Raw genomic sequence first — 18,081 nt, 5'->3', positions numbered from 1 at the left:
GGGTTCAACTGCTCTACCACGATCCGAAAAGTAAAGTTCGAAGTATGGCGGGTGTATCAAAACCGCTTCGTGTCTCTGTTGGAGTTCATCAAGGAAGTGCCCTCTCACCACTCCTCTTTGTCCTTGTTATGGACACCGTCACACGGGATATCCAACGTCCAGCGCCCTACTCGTACACACTGCTTTATGCAGATGATGTTTTCCTAGCATCTGATAGCAAAAATGATCTCGAGCAACTTGTTCAAAAATGGAATGATCGCCTCATGCAACACGGTCTCAGATTGAATCTGAATATAACTGAATTTTTGACGACCGATCCCCATGAAACAGGCACAATCACTGTCAGCGGCAGTGATCTGCCCAGAACTGAGTGATTTAAATACCTCGGGTCAACGCTATCAGCCAATGGAGAACTGCGTTATGAAATTGCTTCACGCATTAACGCAACCTGGATGAAGTGGCGTTCCACAACTGGTGTTCTTTGTGATCGACGTATCACCGAACGTCTCAAATCTAAAATTTACCGCAATGTCGTCCGTCCAGTCGCTCTCTATGGTTCTGAGTGTTGGCCGACCATAAAAGACAATGAACGGCGTCTTGCGGTAATGGGGACGAAGATGCTACGTTGGACTAGTGGCGTCACACGTTTAGATCACATCCGAAATGAGGATATCCGCGATCGTTATGGGGTTGCACCGATCGTGGAAAAGTTACGAGAGAGGCGTCTTAGATGGTATGGTCACGCAATTCGTGCAAACGAGAATTCACTTGCCAAGATTGGTCTGAACATCGAAGTCGATGGTAAACGACCAAAAGGCAGACCTAAGCAACGGTGGCTTGATGCGCTGGATGGGGATTTGAAAGCCTCGAGATTGCACCCAGATCAGGCATTCGATAGAGCCAAATGGCGAAGCCGATCACGACTAGCCGACCCCGCTTGTGAACGGGACAACGGCTGAAGAAAAAGAAGAAGGCCAATGTTTTTACACCATATTGACAAAATGCAGAATGAACGAGAACACCTACTTCCAGGAATAGAAAACTTCCTGGCTTGCTTTAAAATAAGCCGCAGTTACGGGGAGGAATATAACTTGCCTTACTTATTTCAACACGGTTACTTCCGTGTTGACACGATCCTGGTAATATTTTCTCCCCGACAATGCTGATTCCAAATGCTTAGATATTAGTGCATGGAAACTATTCAATAGGTGCAAACATAACCAGCGAGGAACATCTCTTAAAAGAACCTTCCAAATAAAAACGATAAGACGCGAGTGCAAATACCAAAATAATATTCCCAACCTAAACAATCAACAAAATCGAATTGTTTCTTCCGAGACTGATCGGTTCAACTTTTTTACTTCCCCACTTATCAATCATCCAAACTGTATCCTCCTAAGTGAATTAATTCATATCAATTTAGTTAATTTACTCGACTCAAACCAATATCCAAAGGAATTTACCACAAAAATTAAGAGATCCATTCATAAAAATGACTTACCGCTCTAGTACATTTCCCCTGTTGACATGACGCACAGAACTCAAGCCACAAACACAATCACCATTCACTTTAAAAGCGCATTTTCACACCGAAAACTATTTTCATTGAATCCACGAAATATGCTACACAAAAACCGCATAATCAATTTTCCGATTGCACACAATTTCACTAAGTTGGATGGAAAATTCTACACAAAAATATAAAAATTCCGACGACTTCCATCGACATCGATACTTATGCGCGTTTTTTTGGTACAAATGATGAAAACAGTTTCTAGATTCAACTGTAGCAGGTGTACCAGAAGATAGTGCCAATTGCCCGAAATAAGAGACATCTACACTTGAAGTTATAAAATTAGTTTAAAAAAATACGTTAATATTTTTTAGAAAGAATCGTAAATGATAAAATGTTATATTTAGATGTATCTGAATTGTTCTATTTTAAAAGTTTGTGAAATATAAAATGAAATGAATATTTGTCTGCGTGTGTATGTTATTATTCTCGAAATTCCGCAGGAGTGTAAGGGGTTATATTTATTTAGAGCCCCAGAAAGGGAGGTTTTCAAAATTTTTCTGTGAGTACATTTTTAAATTGTAATCCACAACCAATATAGAAATCGATTAAGCAACTCTTCAGCAATAAGAAAAAAAATTATTATTAAGATTTTCATTCAGACTGATGACATACTGACACAAAATAAGGTCAACCATCGAGATTCGCTAGGAGGCAATGTGATTAGCTTATCCAAGATTATTGCTACGATTGGACTTAAGCAATCATACATAGCTAATATGCAACATCCACCCTATGATACAGACTCGGTTGCAGAAACTAATGCTATAACCACTAAGATTTTCCCACCCTATAGCAAACACTCGGCAGGCGAAACGTGTTACAAGCAGTCCCCGTACTTCCGGCATGTTAGGTTCTCGAAATAGCATGCAATGCAGATTACTCACTGAGGAAGCTATCCCCACACCTGGCAGGTATAAAATTCAAATCCATTTAATGGGAAGAAGGAGAAATTTGAGGTCCGGTACGGATAACCGGCGTGAGTCGTCTAACTTGGTGACTGGGCCGGGCTCCCGTAATGGACAGCACGGCGTCGAAACCGCTAGTCGTGGGGCGGTTCGACGTCTAGGCGCCACGACGACCAGGAGCATTGCCCCGCCTGCTGCAGCTGTTTCGCCATAATCTGTGGCGACGACTTCAGCAGGTTCGTGTAGGCAGCGGATGAAGTGAACTGAAGAAATGAACTTTTTCACCATCCGCTCCTACGACGAAATAACGGCGGGGGCGGGTACAACATTTTACCGCCCCTTGTTGCACCAGAAATTCGTCGAGCGTTTCCCGCAATTCGCGTACGTGACTGTGCGGCGAGTCGCAGAACAGTACCGCTTTATTACTCTCAGCGACACAATCCCGGTCACCATCAGGGGATGTGTTCGATTTGAGGTCATCGGGGAAACTGGTGATCGAGAGTCGATGGGGGCAGAGGCGGCGGCATCAACAACACCACGCCGCACTGCAGGCAACAGTTTCAGTACTCGCCGAAGCACTCTTCTCCACCGTCCAGCTGAGATTTCCGCTGAGGTTCGGGACGACTTCCAAAGAGCGTGTATATAATTCTTTGCATAGACTAGGTATTCCCGGGCTCGCGGCTATCAAATTCTACGGTCAGAAGATTCGCTTTCGTGTTATTGGTTTGAGTAACCAACGAGAGCCTCCATGGAAAATTCGTCTGGAACGTCGGCGGGACTCACTAAGGGAGAACATTGCTAGACTGATTCAGATCAGCACTGGCAATGCCAGCAGACGGATGAAGCATAAAGTGCAGAGGGTTTACCGGAACTATGCCATCTCCAGTGAGACACCCGCAGATGAAATTCTGGACACACTAAAGCAGAAACCTTCTGTTATATACAGTCGGTTACGACGGTATGGCGTAAGTCATTCCAGACGTGTCCCAGAATGCAACATATGCGAGGAACCAGCGGAGCTTTTTCAGATCTTTCAAAGAATCCCAACAGAGCGTCCAGACAGTGCTGTTTTCGGTAACGGAAGCGAAAGAATACTGGGGGGACTTTGGGGGGTTAGCCGCCCAGCCTGCTGAGTGGATCACCCCCGAAGGCCATGTCAATACGCCTGGCATGAATTTTGCGGATGTTACCGAAGAGGAAGTTCGACGAGAAATTAACAGCTCGAAGAACTGGGGGGGGGGGGGCCAGGTCTGGATCGGGTGCAGAATTTCTGGTATAAGAAATTTAGAAATTTAGTCGGCCGGAGGAATTTCCACCCTTCCTCACTGCGGGGATTACCTATCTTATCTCTAAGTAGGACACGGTGCAGGACCCTGCAGACACAAGACCGATTATTTGCTTGCCAACCCTCTACAAGTTCATAAAAAAAACTACGTTCCTGTCGGTGTTCGTGGTCTGCGCAATATCCGACAGTGGAGAGTCTGACGGGCCGGAGTTAGCAAAAGGCACATTTATATCGACTGCGCATTTGGCGAACTTTCCGCGTCTCTCTGACGCCTGCCTGCACAAATTCGGAAGCTATTCCGATCAGTAAATGCCTGGTGGTTGGCCGCTTTTGAGATTCAGTCAATGATGCTTTTGCATGCTGAGACGAGAACCAGGCTTTTACCTTTTCAACGGCACCAAACACCAGCCAAAATATGAAATGGGCAAGATGCTCGCAACTTTGTGCTTTTCACTGTGAAACGTTACTCGCAGCTCAAAATTATTTGCGATTTCCGCCAGTGAGCACGACACCAAACAACACTCAATTTTCTCACTAGCTTCAGTTTGGACTTATTTTAGCGAATTTACCGATTGGACAGGGACCGTGGCCAGGACCACCTGATGACAAATCAAACATGAATGAAAACAGAAAGAAACGTTTTTATTCTGTTCGCACGATTCCTGGCGCTAATTACGAAAGACGATGCGAGGACGTTCCGTGTCTTCAATGAAACCTATACTCGCGAAAACAACTAGTGGAAACGAGCAGTGGAAAAAGGCAAAAATTTATCATTTTGAGCCGTTTGACCGTTGTCGTCTCAAAACAATAACCATGTCTACTTTCCTCGAATCGCGTCAACAATTAAATTTAAATATCCAAAATTCGAGAGCGGCCAAGAAAATTATATCGATGTGGGAAATCACAGGTGTTTTGCCGGCTCCACAGCGAAGAGAAGAATCTGGAGAAATCAGTCAGCAATGCTTGAGTCGGATTTTGCCTCCAGCACCCAGCCCCTGTTGGACTCTTTCCGTGCCGCCTTGATGATATCTTGATCACTCGCGTCTATCGAGTCCAGTTCGAGAATCCTCTGAAGAAGCATTTCGTCTAGGCAGAGATATTCCCTGCTCGTTCGGGAACCGCTGTTGAATTGCTCCACTTGGTCCACCAATTTCAACACATCAAACGAAACCTTCTGGATTATGGCAATCGCTTCGAGCCACTGTTGTACCGCTGATGACGAATTTTCGGTACCTGCGGTTTCAACTTCATCTGAAGCGACAGACTGATGTACCGCAATTTGGCCCTGAAGAGCGTGTTGAAGTGCGACCTGCCTAGGAGTGTCCTGAGAACTAGGCTTTGTGTCCTTCTCATGGTACATTCCCACATCTCCCCCACGGTTATTCGTCAGCCTGTACAGATGGGTGCCCAGCCGTTTCTTCATTGCACTGGACAGGAACTTCAGATCCAGCGTAGCGTTATAACGGGAACAAAGTTTCGGTCACCACGGCTGTAACTTCGTTTGGAGCGACAAATCGATGTGCTGCAGTTTGGCCCCGAGGAGCGAGGTGCGACCTGTCTAGGAGTCTCCTGAGAACTAGACTTTATGTCCTTCCCATGGTACACTCCCACGGTCATTCGTCACCCTGTACAGATTGGTACCCAGCCGTTCCTTCACTACACTGGGCAGGAACTTCAGATCCAGTTTAGCGTTATAAACCTCGAAAGCGGCCAGGAAATTTCAATATTGCTCAGTACTATTAAACATTCATCCTTGCTTGTTATCTGCAACTTGACCCGTTACGTTTCTCATCGCTAAATTCACATGCATTGTATTCCGATTTGAGGTTTACTCCTTTGTTCCAAAAAGTCGATTGCTTCTCTCGGCGAGGAGATTTTGCGTCAACGTAGATCCGGAGAACGTACAACACTATCATTACTCGTGAAACGATTGAATCTCATCCGGAAGTTGTGGGACGACTTTGAGACAACTGACGACATCATCAGGACCAAGTATGAAGTAAATACGAGTCATCCATATTTGGATATGGACTATTACCAGAAGATTCAGAAGGCTTATCTCCAACTAACAAGCGAAGACAAATTGACATTTTGCAATCCTCAGATACCGGAAACACCAGAACGGGGAAATCTGAGGATCGACCACAACCTGCCGTATCGCAGCCTAACCCGCTTGGAGACATTTCTACAACATAAAATCAAGGCAGTCGAACGATACTTTACACAATTGGAGCAGTTACACTACAGCATCTGGTCGGCAGCAAATGGCTCAGACGCATTGAGTACCTATGATGCCGATAATTACCTCATTATCGTCGTGCAGGGACAAGACTCATCATTACGTTGACAGAACAACTTAGGAACATTCTTGGCACACAGTCATCAAACGGCAATACCATCATGGATAGGAACAATAGCCAATAATAGGCAAACCCCTTAGTGAAACTAGCGACCGTAGAATTACCTAAGACTTTTTCATTGAGTTAATACCCAGACAAGACATTGCTAAACGCCATAAGTTGTGGTATTTGAAACTAGTGTAGCTGAGAAAGCAGAACGGCTCCTTCGTCCTTTTACTTCGTCTGACCCCAACTATGCAGCAGCTTAGAAGGTCATCAACGAGCATCACTCGTCAATGCGCTTCTCAGCAAGCTTATAATGCATCACAGCATTAACATGGAAAATAGTACAGCCATCGGGTCACTTCACTACTACGTGCAGGAGTGTCTATCGGAACATAAAAACCCTAAAGTTGCTGTGGACAATTGGAATCATATTCTCCTCAGCTAGACCGAGCGTCGCATACCCTCTGGGAACAATCATTGCAAGACCCCAGAGGACTACAATCCATGGATATGTTTCTAAAATTCTTGGAAACCAGATTACAATCGCTTGAAGCGTTGGGCTTGGACTGATGGGTTCGTCCATCAGGCAATTGTTGCAACGCTTTGGTTGTTCGACGCTTCCAGTGTGGGAAAGAGACACAGAGACAAATTACCTGGATGAAGAAGAAAATAATTTTCATTTGAAAGTACAATTATTTGGTTCAAGCGTTCATTTTGATCGACGTATTAACGTCTCAAATCCAAAATTTACCGCAGAACCTTCCGCCCTGTCACCCTCTATGATGCTGAGTGTTAGTCGACTATGAAAGATAAAGAACGGCGTCTTGCGGTGATGGAGGCGAAAATGTTACATTGGACGTTGATCACATCCGAAATGAGAATATACGCGAGCGATATGTGGTTGCACTGATCGTGGAAAAATTGCAAGAGAAGCGACTTCGATGGTATGGTCACGTAACCCACTTTACGGAGAATTCACTTGCCAAGATTGGTCTGAACATCGATGAGAGACGACCAAAATGCAGACCGAAACAACGATGACTTGATACGCTGGCTGAGGATTTAAAAGCCTCGAGATTGCACCCAGATCAGCCATTCGATAGAACCAAACGGTGAAATCGATCACGACGAGCCGACCACGCTTTTGAACGGGGAAAAGGCTGAAGAAAAAGATGAACATCGAAGTCAATGGGAAGCGACCAAAAGGCCTTCCGAAACAACTGTGGATTATGGTAATTTGAAAGACTCGAGACTGCATCCAGATCAGGCCCTTGACGGAGCAAAATGGAGTAACCGATTAAGACGTGCCGACCCTGCTCCTGGACGGGTCAAAGCCTGAAGGAAAAGAAGAGGCGTCGATTTTAACTTTAGACTTGTTTTTTTGGAACAGTGAACCTTTTTGAAAAAAAACTCAGATGCCTTAAAAAAAGATAAAAAACAGATACTTTCAGAAAATGTAATATTTTTTGTTCTATGTTCTTTGTACCTGTAGCGGTTGGTCCAAGGAGGTATCTGCAACGGTTGGCCCAAGGAGGAGGGAAATATATTCAGGTTCCTTCAAAATGAAGATTATATAGGATATAAGCGTGCACTTTACTAAACATACTGGTTAAACATGCCTTAATAGTTTCTTTTGGAATCTCTTACATCTACAAATAAATTTCTTTGAAATATCTGAATTCTCAATAACTTTTATCTAAATTAGTTTTTCATCTTGGGTACCGGTTGACCAGAGGTCGCTGGTTTTACATTCAAGGGCGGTACTATAACTTTATATGCTCCATCGACGATTTCTAACTGGGATGTTTTCAATATTTCGGTAATCGGTAACGATTCGCTTGGTCTGATTTCAATCAGTTCATCGAGATCTTCTTCCTCATAATAAAGGTCTTTTGGGATGATTTTTTCCCAGTGATGATCGTGACAATGAGACCGTCGCATTGCTACGAGTTGATTGTCTTTTGTTATACAAACTGCTTTACATTTTTTCTTCAATAGATCAGCACATCGCCAAGTTGTTTTACCGTTTGATAAGGCTATTTTCTTGTTGTAAATGTAGCCATTATGGACAAGTTGTGCATTTTTCTTCTGACTTCGTATGAATAGGACTCGGCCTTTTTCCAAATAAGCTAAAAATAAATAAAAAAAATAAATGATACGATTAGAGTGGTTGATGAATGATACGACTTTCATTTTTTGGTAATTGTGAGGATCTGAGAATCAACCGTAGTTTTGCTCTCCACATGATAACACCGTTTTTAAGAAAGGTATGTATGACATTTGGGTGCTAAGCCCAAAACGAGGGGTCCGTGGACCAAAAAAAAGAGGGAATAAGTTGCTCCCAATTTGGTCCGGTCCAGCATTAAGTTGACGCGGACTTAGGACCCCACAATCCTCAAAAAAATATATGGACATCAATTGCACCATCTTTTCATCGACTTTAAAGCCGCCTATGATAGCATAGCCAGGATAAAACTGTACACGACCATGAGAGATTCGGTATCCCGACGAAATAGGTAAAACTGACTAAGCTGACCCTGACCAATGTGCGAGGCCAGATAAAAGCAGCAGGATTACTTTCAAGACCATTCGATATCAATAACGGCCTACGGCAAGGGGATGCCCTATCATGCGTCCTCTTTAATCTGGCCCTCGAGAAAGTGATCCGTAATACTGAGGTAAATGCGAGGGATACGATCATTGTTAAGTTCACCCAACTACTGGTCTATGTTGACGATATCGACATCATGGAAAGAACCACCCGAGACGTACAAACTGCCTTCATCCAGATCGAGCAGGCGGTGATTGGCGCGAGATCTTGGGCTGTATATCAATGAAGGCAAAAAAAATATATGGTGGCAACGTCAGCATCAAACACCAACCAACCAACAACATCAAACCGCAATGGTCAAACGGGAAGAATAAAGACAGGAGACTACAGCTTTGAGACCGTTGATAATTCAAAAATCACAACCAATACCAGCTATGACGATGAAATCCGCGCACGGTTGTTGGCAGCCAACAGAGCTTACAAAAACTGTTCCGCTCGAAACGTCTCACCATAGCTCTTACTGTACAAGACAATGGTCTTGTCAGTCCTCATGTATTCCTCGGTTACTTGGGTTATTAGCAAGAAAAATTGTCAACTCTTGGCCGCGTTCGAGAGAAGAATCCTCATCTTGGATGGACGATTCCGTAGCCTACATAACGACGAAATCTATGAGCGATACCATGACCGTCAGGTCGTGGATAAAATCCGGCTCAATAGGTTACAATGGGCGGGTCACTTAATCCGTATGGATGAGGATGATCTAGCCCGGAAAGTCTATAAGGACAATGTCTATGGTGGAAAAAGAAGACGAGGCAGACCCGGCCTAAGATGGAGCGATGGCGTAGACGCCAGACAGCTTTTAGGGATATCGAATTGGTGGACCTCGGCGCAAAACCGGGATGTCTGGAGTTCCTTATTAAGGCAGCCCTAGACCGGATACCGGTTGTTGCGCTGTTGATGATGATGAATAGTAGTAATTAGATTGATTGTCCCATTTGGAGGGTATGATGTTTACCCCGGACCTGGATTCCGGCGATCTTTACTACGTAGGGCATTGTAAAGTCCAGTAGATAAGAAGGCTCCCTTTTTAAGGGGAAATTTATGCTGCCCAAATGAGGCACTTTCCCAGCAAGGTAAAAAAGTAGATAGGTCAACCTAAACTACTTGAAGCAAAGTATTGAAGTTCAAACTGCTCACATACATCTATTTATTTATTTATTGTTAATGCACAATAAACAGAGTGAACTCCAGTTACTTATTGCCCTTAGAAGAAGGAGAAAGCAAGAATATTCACCTATGATGAAAAAAAGACAAATTTTATTTTTTAAATGTATCCGGGGACCAGTTGTTCTCTTCCTCAGTGAGTTTTTGTCTGCCTATGCTTAAAGTTACTGAACGAAAAGTTTAATGGACCGAGCTGTTGTGGATTATAACTTCGACAGAGTCCAGCAATCGGGGAATGGAAATAGATTTCAGAGATAGATTCGGGTGTCGAGGTGGAGCTTATTGTCGAAAGTGACTCCGAGGTGTTGAGTGGAGTCCTAATATGATAAGCATTGTCCGGTAAAAGAGTAGGAGTCTGCCAACATATGAATTGTTTGAGCATTCAGAAGCATTTCCCTGACGACTTTAAAGAGGTTGCAAGGTCTATTAAGGCTTTGTTCTGCAAGTCAACCAACAGCCCATAGTGACACAGGAAGTCTGCTCCGAAATGAGGGTGCTAATATCCGCTGAGACTCACGTCCACCTGCCTGTAGCAGTAAGTGCGAATAGGAGAAGAGTTTGCGGCAACCAATCGCAAGTTTTGCGGCATCAACGTGTTTGGACCGGGTACGGGGAGAAGCGACACCTAAGTGCCCGTGTCGACCAGAAAGCGACGCCTACTCAGAGGGTCGAATATTGTAAGGCGATCTGGTACTACGCCTCCGGTAATCGTTGCCGAGGCACCCAGCAAGCCTAGTTTTTTGTTGTATTGAATTTACTCCTGGTGGTACATTTAGTCGCTTGACCTCCGAATTTACGGTGGTATGAGCAAATCGCCCGGGCCAATGAGAGTTCTGGCATGCGACAACCCGAACGTTTTTTTCCGGAAGCAGATCTCGACCGTGACTGCGATCGAAATCTACCTGCCGAACGCAAAGCACCTACAGTCATCATAAGTTTTGACACGGTTTTCAACTAAACGTTTCTTCGACCACTGGACAGGCGTATACTTCGTAGACTTTATCGCCCGTGGAGGACAACGCCTCCAGCGACCCCGAGTCTGCGCAGGCCAAGATGGTGCGGGTGCTTTCCGGGAACCGTAACAACCATAGGAACTTCAATAGCTCTAAGCCGACCTTATCCAGGTGTTTTGGGCGGATCACCCAATCTGTATGGATGATGAAGACCCACCCCGGAAAGTCTATAAGGGCAATATATATGGTGGAACAAGTCGCGAAACCGGAAACTGGACGCTTCAGCTATGAAAGGTTTTGTGTATTTCTTATATAAAGACATTTGAGTGTGCATTTGCCTCATTAGTACGTAGCACGTAATATATGCATATATCATGTGAGAGTATCCACTTTCGAGTGATATTGACATTCACATGAATTTGCAAAGAAATGATAACTTTGACCTATTATAACTTCGTTAGTGATAGTCCAATGTCAATTGAGTGGAGTCCTGATATGATAAAGAATGTCCGGGGAAAAGAGTAGGAAAAGGAAATGGGTGGTGATTTGAACGAGTACCACATAGAGTGATACTTTCCAATGTTTAGTGGGAAACTATTAGCAATGTCTAGGGCTGATTGAAGGGGGACACAATCAATAGGTGACGATATAGCGAAGAACATTTTAACGTCGTCGGTATGGTGCAAACAGGGACAAGTAAAGAGGGGGAAGCTCATTGATAAAGAATAAAAATAATAAGGGGACCATAATAGATCCCTGCAGGACGCCAGAGGGGGAGAAGGAGCGGGATGTGCAGCCATAAAAAAAGATGCGGCAGGATCGTTTAGAAAGATAAGAGGTAAACCATGAAACAAGTGATATGAGAACGCTTAGAGACGAGAGTTTGGACAGAAGTAACTTGTCATTTACAGTATCGAAGGTTTTAACAAAATCAGTGTAGAAAGTATGCACTTCCTGTCGCGAATTTAGACATTTAGCGATAAAGTTGGTGAAGTTGAGTAGGGTGGAGGTCGTGCACCTACACTGGACAAAGCCATGTTGCTCTTTCACTATCAGATGGCCAAAGTTAATGAACAACCAGTCGCTAACATACCTTTCATACCATACATATCGGATGGGTAGTATGCAGGGTGCGAATGCGGATAGTTCCCACCAAGTGCTACAGATGTCTGGACTATGGACACACGTCAGCAGCTTGCAAGGGTCCGGACAGGAGGACAGCATGCCGGAGATGCGGCGAAACGGCTCATCTAGCGAAAACCTGCGATGAAAACGAGAGTTGCGTTCTCTGCAGGGATCGTGGCGCGTCTGGTAAGAGCGTCGCACACACTGCGGGCTCGGGACGGTGTCCGATCTATAGGGCGAAATTGGAGAGGGCTTGGGTGCGAACGGCTTGATCCACATTTTGCAAATTAACATGCACCGGAGTGCAACCGCTCACCAGTTGTTAGCACAGTTCGCTGCGGAAGTAAATGCTGATCTAGTGCTGATTAGCGAGCAATATCGAAACAAGGACCCGTCCTCATGGCATCTCGACTTATCGGGCACCGGTGCCATCTGGGTTCAGGACGACGTTCGACTTCGTGTTCTTGCCGAAGGCCGGGGGAACGGGTTTGTCTGGATCCAGTGTTTAGGGATAAGGTTTTTTAGCGTTTACCTGACGCTGACCGAAACGATGCCGGACTTTCGGCGCCGGCTTGATGCTCTGGAGGACGCCGTTTCGAGTATGGAGGGACGAATCCTGGCAGGCGGTGATTTTAATGCCAAGGCTCTTGAATGGGACATGTCTCCGTCAGACTCCAGAGGGAAATGGGTTCTGGAAATTGCAGCGAGAGCCAGGCTCGTAGTTTTAAACACCGGATCCACGTCCACTTTTCGACGCCCAGACTGTGAAGGTAGCACTCCTGACATCACTTTTGCGTCGGAATCTCTGGCATCATCGGTGTACGGGTGGCGAGTCCTAGAAGACTTCTCGGCAAGTAATCACCAGTATATCGCGTTCGAAGTGGTTAACGCTACTTGCCGACGAGCACCAGCGCGACGCTCCTCCTGCGTGTGGAATGTCGCGAGGGTGAACATCGGGAAGTTCGTCGAAGCTCTTGGAACAGGCACGGCCACGCTGGAGGGTGCTCCAGGGGGAGGTAGTGTTGCAGCTGACACCGTCGTAAATTCAATGATGAACCTGATAATGACCGCGTGTGAAGCTTCTATGCCCCGGGGAGGCCCCAGGCGCGACAAGCCTTCTATGTACTGGTGGACGGCAGCAATTGCTGACCTACGGAAGGAATGTCATAAGCTCCGCCGTTTGCGCAACGTTTGCACGCCAACGAGGAGGCATGTGCCATAAAGGCACAATATAGATCAGCAAAAAGGAGACTCCGCAGCGCGGTTGGCAGAACCTTGTTAACGAGGTGAATTAGGACCCGTAGGGACTTGGCTATAAGCTTGTCACCCAGTAAAATGGGGCTCTGCGGAGGCCCTGCATACTAAGTCCCGACCAGATGGACCGCATTGCGCGGGCATTGTTCCCCAGACACCCTCTACGGGTTGATGTAAATAGCGCGGAGGGAGTCGAGGATTGGCCCCTTTTCACAATGAGAAAGCTCGAGGAAGCGGTTCTGTTTTTCAACAAGAAGACATCACGGCGGAGTTCCGCCAATGGCCAAAATTGCTGCTTGAAGTGTTCAACGCTTCCTGGAAGGAGGGCATTTTTCCTTGTCACTGAAAACTGGCCAGACTCGCATTGATAAGTAAGGGTAAAGGAGACCCGGAACACCCGTCTGCATAACGACCGGTGTGTATGCTTGACACGGCTGGAAAAGTGCTCGAGAAGCTCATCGCTGAAGCAATCCGCGCTGCCGGTACTTATCCGCAAGACAGATCTGTTATGAGGGTCGTAGATGCGGTTCATCGAGCCGAGGCGCACAGCCGCCGATCTCGACGGACAGTGCTCCTCATAACGCTTGATGTCAGAAATGCCTTCAATTCCGTAAGATGGACAGATATGCTAGGCACACTAGAAAACTCATTTCACGTGCCATATTATATTGAGGGATTATCTGAAACACCCTTTCCTGCTCTATTAGACGCTAGAGGGCCAAAGGAAGATGGAAATCACGTCGGGAGTAGCACAGGGATCCATCCTAGGGCCGGACCTCTGGAACGCTTCTTACGATAGTCTGCTGAGACTCGATATGCCCGAAGAGTCGCGGCTGATCGGTTATGCAGACAACGTTGCGCCACTTGTTGCCGGACGCACTGTTTAACAGGCGCAAAGCAGACTTGGCATATTGATGCGACGGGTAAGCGGATGGATGACTGCTCACGGTTTCAGTATTGCCCTGGAAAAAACCGAAGTAGTCATCTTGACCAGAAGGAGAATCCTGACCCTGCGTCCCATATCGATCGGCGAGTTAACTATAGAGTCAAAACCTGTGGTTAAATATCTTGGTTTAATGTTCGACTCGAAGATGAGTTTCTTTGAGCAAATGAAAGCAACGTGGACAGGGTTGCAGTTGGAGTCGCGGCCTTGAGTCGGTTAATGGCGAATCTTGGGGGCCCTATATCTACTAGGAGACGTCTCCTTATTGGAGCAAAGCAGTCGGTTCTGCTCTATGCTGCGGAGGTATGATGCTCTTGACAAGGAGGTGCATCGTTAACGCCTTGCTCAAGTGCAGAGGCGGGGAGCTTTGCTAGTGGCGTCTGCTTATTGCACCGTCTCCGAACCGGCCGTGATGGCGATCGCGGGAGTGATCCCCGTTGCCCTCCTTGCCAAGGAACGCAAAGCTATCTACCGCCGTAAGGATGAGAACTTAAGAGAGGTGGTTGCCCGTCAAGAACGACAACGTTCCCTTACCGAGTAGCAAATATCTTGGCAAAATGAGCCAAGGGGCAGATGAACTGCGCGACTCATCGACAAATTAGACCCGTGGTTGAACAGAACGCGCGGTGAGATTGATTACTTCTTTACCCAACTTCTAAGTGGGCATGAAGGTTTTCAGTTTTACCTGCACAGGGTCGAGAAGGCGCCATCTCCTGATTGTGTGTTCTGCAATGGAGTGGTGGACGACGTTGAACACACTTTTTTTTCTTGCGAGAGGTGAGACGGCTTCCGTTAACAGCTTTATGCAGGAACAGGGGAGCTCTCTCCAGACAACATTGTCAGATAGATGCTGAAGAGCGCTGGCAGCTGGAATCGTATTGCGCATTATGTTCACACTCTTCTTATTGCGAAGAAGATTGAACTCGATTGGCGGAGGGATCGGACGATAAGGGGTTCCCTGAACTAACAACTCCTCCCAAAAAAATACCTTTCTAAGAACTTAGAACAGAACGAGAGGAGCAAAATGGGACGGTAATTCTCATCAAGAGTGCGATCTCCACTTTTGTGAGGGGGTATGATGAAAGGCTCTTTCCACAGGCCAGGAAAATGGTTCTTTTCGAGGATCTTCTTGAAAAAAATGAAGAGGGGGGGGGGACCTACTTAAAAAAGAAAAAAATGCCGCGTTGGGATAATTATTGCCTTATATCTCACATGGAGGAACCTAGTGGGGCTAAATAAAACAAATTTCAAATTCATTTTTTCTTTATTTGTCACTAGAAAAACTTAATTTGTCTAGTGGGGATTTGCCACTAGAAATGTGTAAGTTTATCACTAGAAAACTTAATTCATTAAATGCAGTTTTAAAGTAAATTTCTTTGTACATTTTTTACAACCAACTCATGGAATCTCCCGATTTTCCTATTAAGCTAAATTTATTATATATCACCGTATGCGACATTCGGGCGCAATCTATTCGCTTTCGGTCTGGCTCGTGATTGTGTTTAGCTATAAAGAAATATAAAAATCAAAAAAAAAGGTTGAAATCATCAAATAATCCAGTTGAATACGTACCATTTGTTATGTATAAATCATCGCCTATAGTTTTGAGACGTCCCCTACATTTTTTCGATCTATTATGTATACATTCCCAATAGATCTTGTTATTTTCACGACCATGCCGTTTCAAATTCGAGCGATACACGTAATTGTTTATAGCCACAAGAATGCCACCTTTCCTACTGATAATGAAGGTTTGACGTCCACATCTCGGTATGAAAATTTCTAGAAATTAAAAAATAAAGTATACTGAAGGGGGGAATATTGCATTGATCATTGAAAGGGTAAGTCCATGAAACAGTTTTACTAAGAAATTGTACTGAGAGACTGTTGCATTAACGATGTTAATAATTCAAACTGGAGAGTCTAAATTTCAATATATCACAACTTACGAACCAGTTCTTCAAAATGCTCCTTAGGGTTGAAAAAACCAAGTTAATATTCAAACACTTTCTTTTTCAGTTTTACATAATTTTTTTTTATTCGCAAGTTTATCAAAATATACAAAATTCTACAATAATACCACAAAAGAAATCAAGTTGTTTCGTCTTTATTAAATTTGAAATTTTCTTAAATTTAAAGTGCGTTAAACTATTTCTGAAATTATATTACATCTATCTCACTCTTACTATTAATAACAGCTAATTCCTGATCCCTGTGAACTGGGGATTAAAAATTCACTAAAAATATCCCCTCCCTGTCACAAAGACGACGAAAAGGGATACAAATTTGTGGACCAACAACCTGCAGACTTCGGAATCCTATTATGATAATGAAACATTACCCCCGCTTTGGATAAAGAGGGATTTGTCGGCTGCAATCTTCCGTTGTCATACACGGCAAAAATTGATATTTAGGACCTAAAACCATACCACGGAGGGGGTGAAAAGTTTACAGAGAAGTAGGGAGAAGACCCTCTTCTTTAAATCACATGAAAAGTCACAATTCTCCTCGCATACTATTTTCCCTCCATCTGTTTCTGAGGATGGCGCTGAAAAATCAAATTTTACTACGATGGTATCAAAAGAGCCCTATTTGGAGTGGCATCACTTTTCTCCATTCATATCCATCTCTATCCTTAGGGGGATGGGGCTCAAAGGTAAATCCTACCGTTCTGATGTCAAAGTAGTGCCACTTTGGGGGGCTAGAACTTTTTAACGGGGGGTGGCGGCTGCAATTTTTTAATGGGGCTATAAAGAGGGAACATTGCTCCTGTATACTTTCTTCATTCTCTCCTCTTAACGGACTCAAAATTCAAGCTTTACTAGGATGATATAAAAAAAATCCCTACTCTGAGAGGCCTTAACTTTTTAAGGGGCTAACCGCAGCGAATTTTTTTTTCAGGTTAAAAGTAGAAGGACCTCACCCTCCCTCGTCGATTAACTCCTTATCCCCTCTATTAACTATTAAGCTAAGGGGGTCCGTAGTTCAAAATTCTACTTTTACCGAGATCACTGTATAACAGATAGTGTCAATAATACATCAGATAAAAGTTCCGAAGCGCTTGAAAGCCATAGTGACAATGGTCTAATATCACAAAGGGTACGTTCTTGCGAGCTCTTGTGACATGATCTTAACTTTAAAATAACTGCAGAGAATATTTCAAAAACAATTAGCAAAAAGATACTGTCAACCAATTTCAACAGGGTTTCCACGAACCCTTACAAAGAGGTGGACAAAAGAAATGGAAGCTCTTCCACAGGTAAAGTAGTCATATGATGATGAAAGGGACTTTGGTCAGCTATGCTGAATTAAAATTGCAATGCAACCTAAGGCAAGGCCCTTCTGAACACTGCTCTGTTAACATGTCTATTGTGCCTGTTGCTACCCCATGTCGGATCTGACAACGCTGGAGCATCCTTCTCTGAAACCGGACACTAATTTTCAATTTTTCAACCATGCCACACAGTGACATTTGTACATAAAAGCACCCAGAATTAATTAATTGTACGCTGAAAGGGCTTTGATGCAACTCGAGGTCCTAACGAAGAATAATTACAAAACATGAAGAATGGGCACTTTTATTAAAAAACAACACATGGAGCAACACATCAGCGGAGAAACCATGGGCCCTAAAATCCATGGTTAAGGTGGGAGCTTAATGGCAGGCCAAGCAGCTCTCACAAAGTGTGCGTTTCACGGCCGTAAAGCGGAAGCATACCTAAAGCTGAACTAAAATAGATTCTGAGAGACAAGCTGGAATCTTCACCTCAAAAGGTCCTTCGACTTACCCAACACAAAATGAATGACAGTGATGACGGCACAAATCATCTCTCAAAGTTTTTAATAACGTGGATAAACTCGAGTTCAAGAACATTAGCAAACACAACTTCTTCCATAGCAACGATAATTTTCGAGGTGTG

The 18,081-nt window shown here is 44.6% G+C and overlaps 1 protein-coding gene across 26 annotated transcripts in view; it reads right to left on the bottom strand.

The window, feature by feature from the left end:
* Positions 1 to 18,081, bottom strand: part of LOC119650904 (modifier of mdg4) — a 301,775-nt gene that overhangs the window by 112,838 nt on the left and 170,856 nt on the right. Inside the window, exons 5-6 of one of the 26 annotated variants that reach the window (XM_038054106.1) lie at positions 15,734 to 15,943; positions 15,407 to 15,667 (exon numbers count right to left, since the gene is read on the bottom strand). The exons of 24 other annotated variants lie outside the window; for them this stretch is intronic. In XM_038054106.1, the coding sequence (XP_037910034.1) occupies positions 15,549 to 15,667; positions 15,734 to 15,943 (329 nt within the window). In that variant the 3' untranslated portion in view covers positions 15,407 to 15,548. Of the gene's footprint in view, positions 1 to 7,806; positions 8,241 to 15,406; positions 15,668 to 15,733; positions 15,944 to 18,081 lie in introns of those variants that run through there. One more of the 26 variants, XM_038054096.1, reaches the window with a different exon arrangement.

The sequence above is a fragment of the Hermetia illucens genome, chromosome 3, assembly GCF_905115235.1.
Source record: "Hermetia illucens chromosome 3, iHerIll2.2.curated.20191125, whole genome shotgun sequence".
NCBI classification, from domain to species: Eukaryota; Metazoa; Arthropoda; class Insecta; order Diptera; family Stratiomyidae; genus Hermetia; species Hermetia illucens.
The sequence above is the reverse complement of the archived record's forward strand: the minus strand, read 5'-3'. Positions and strand labels throughout refer to the sequence as shown.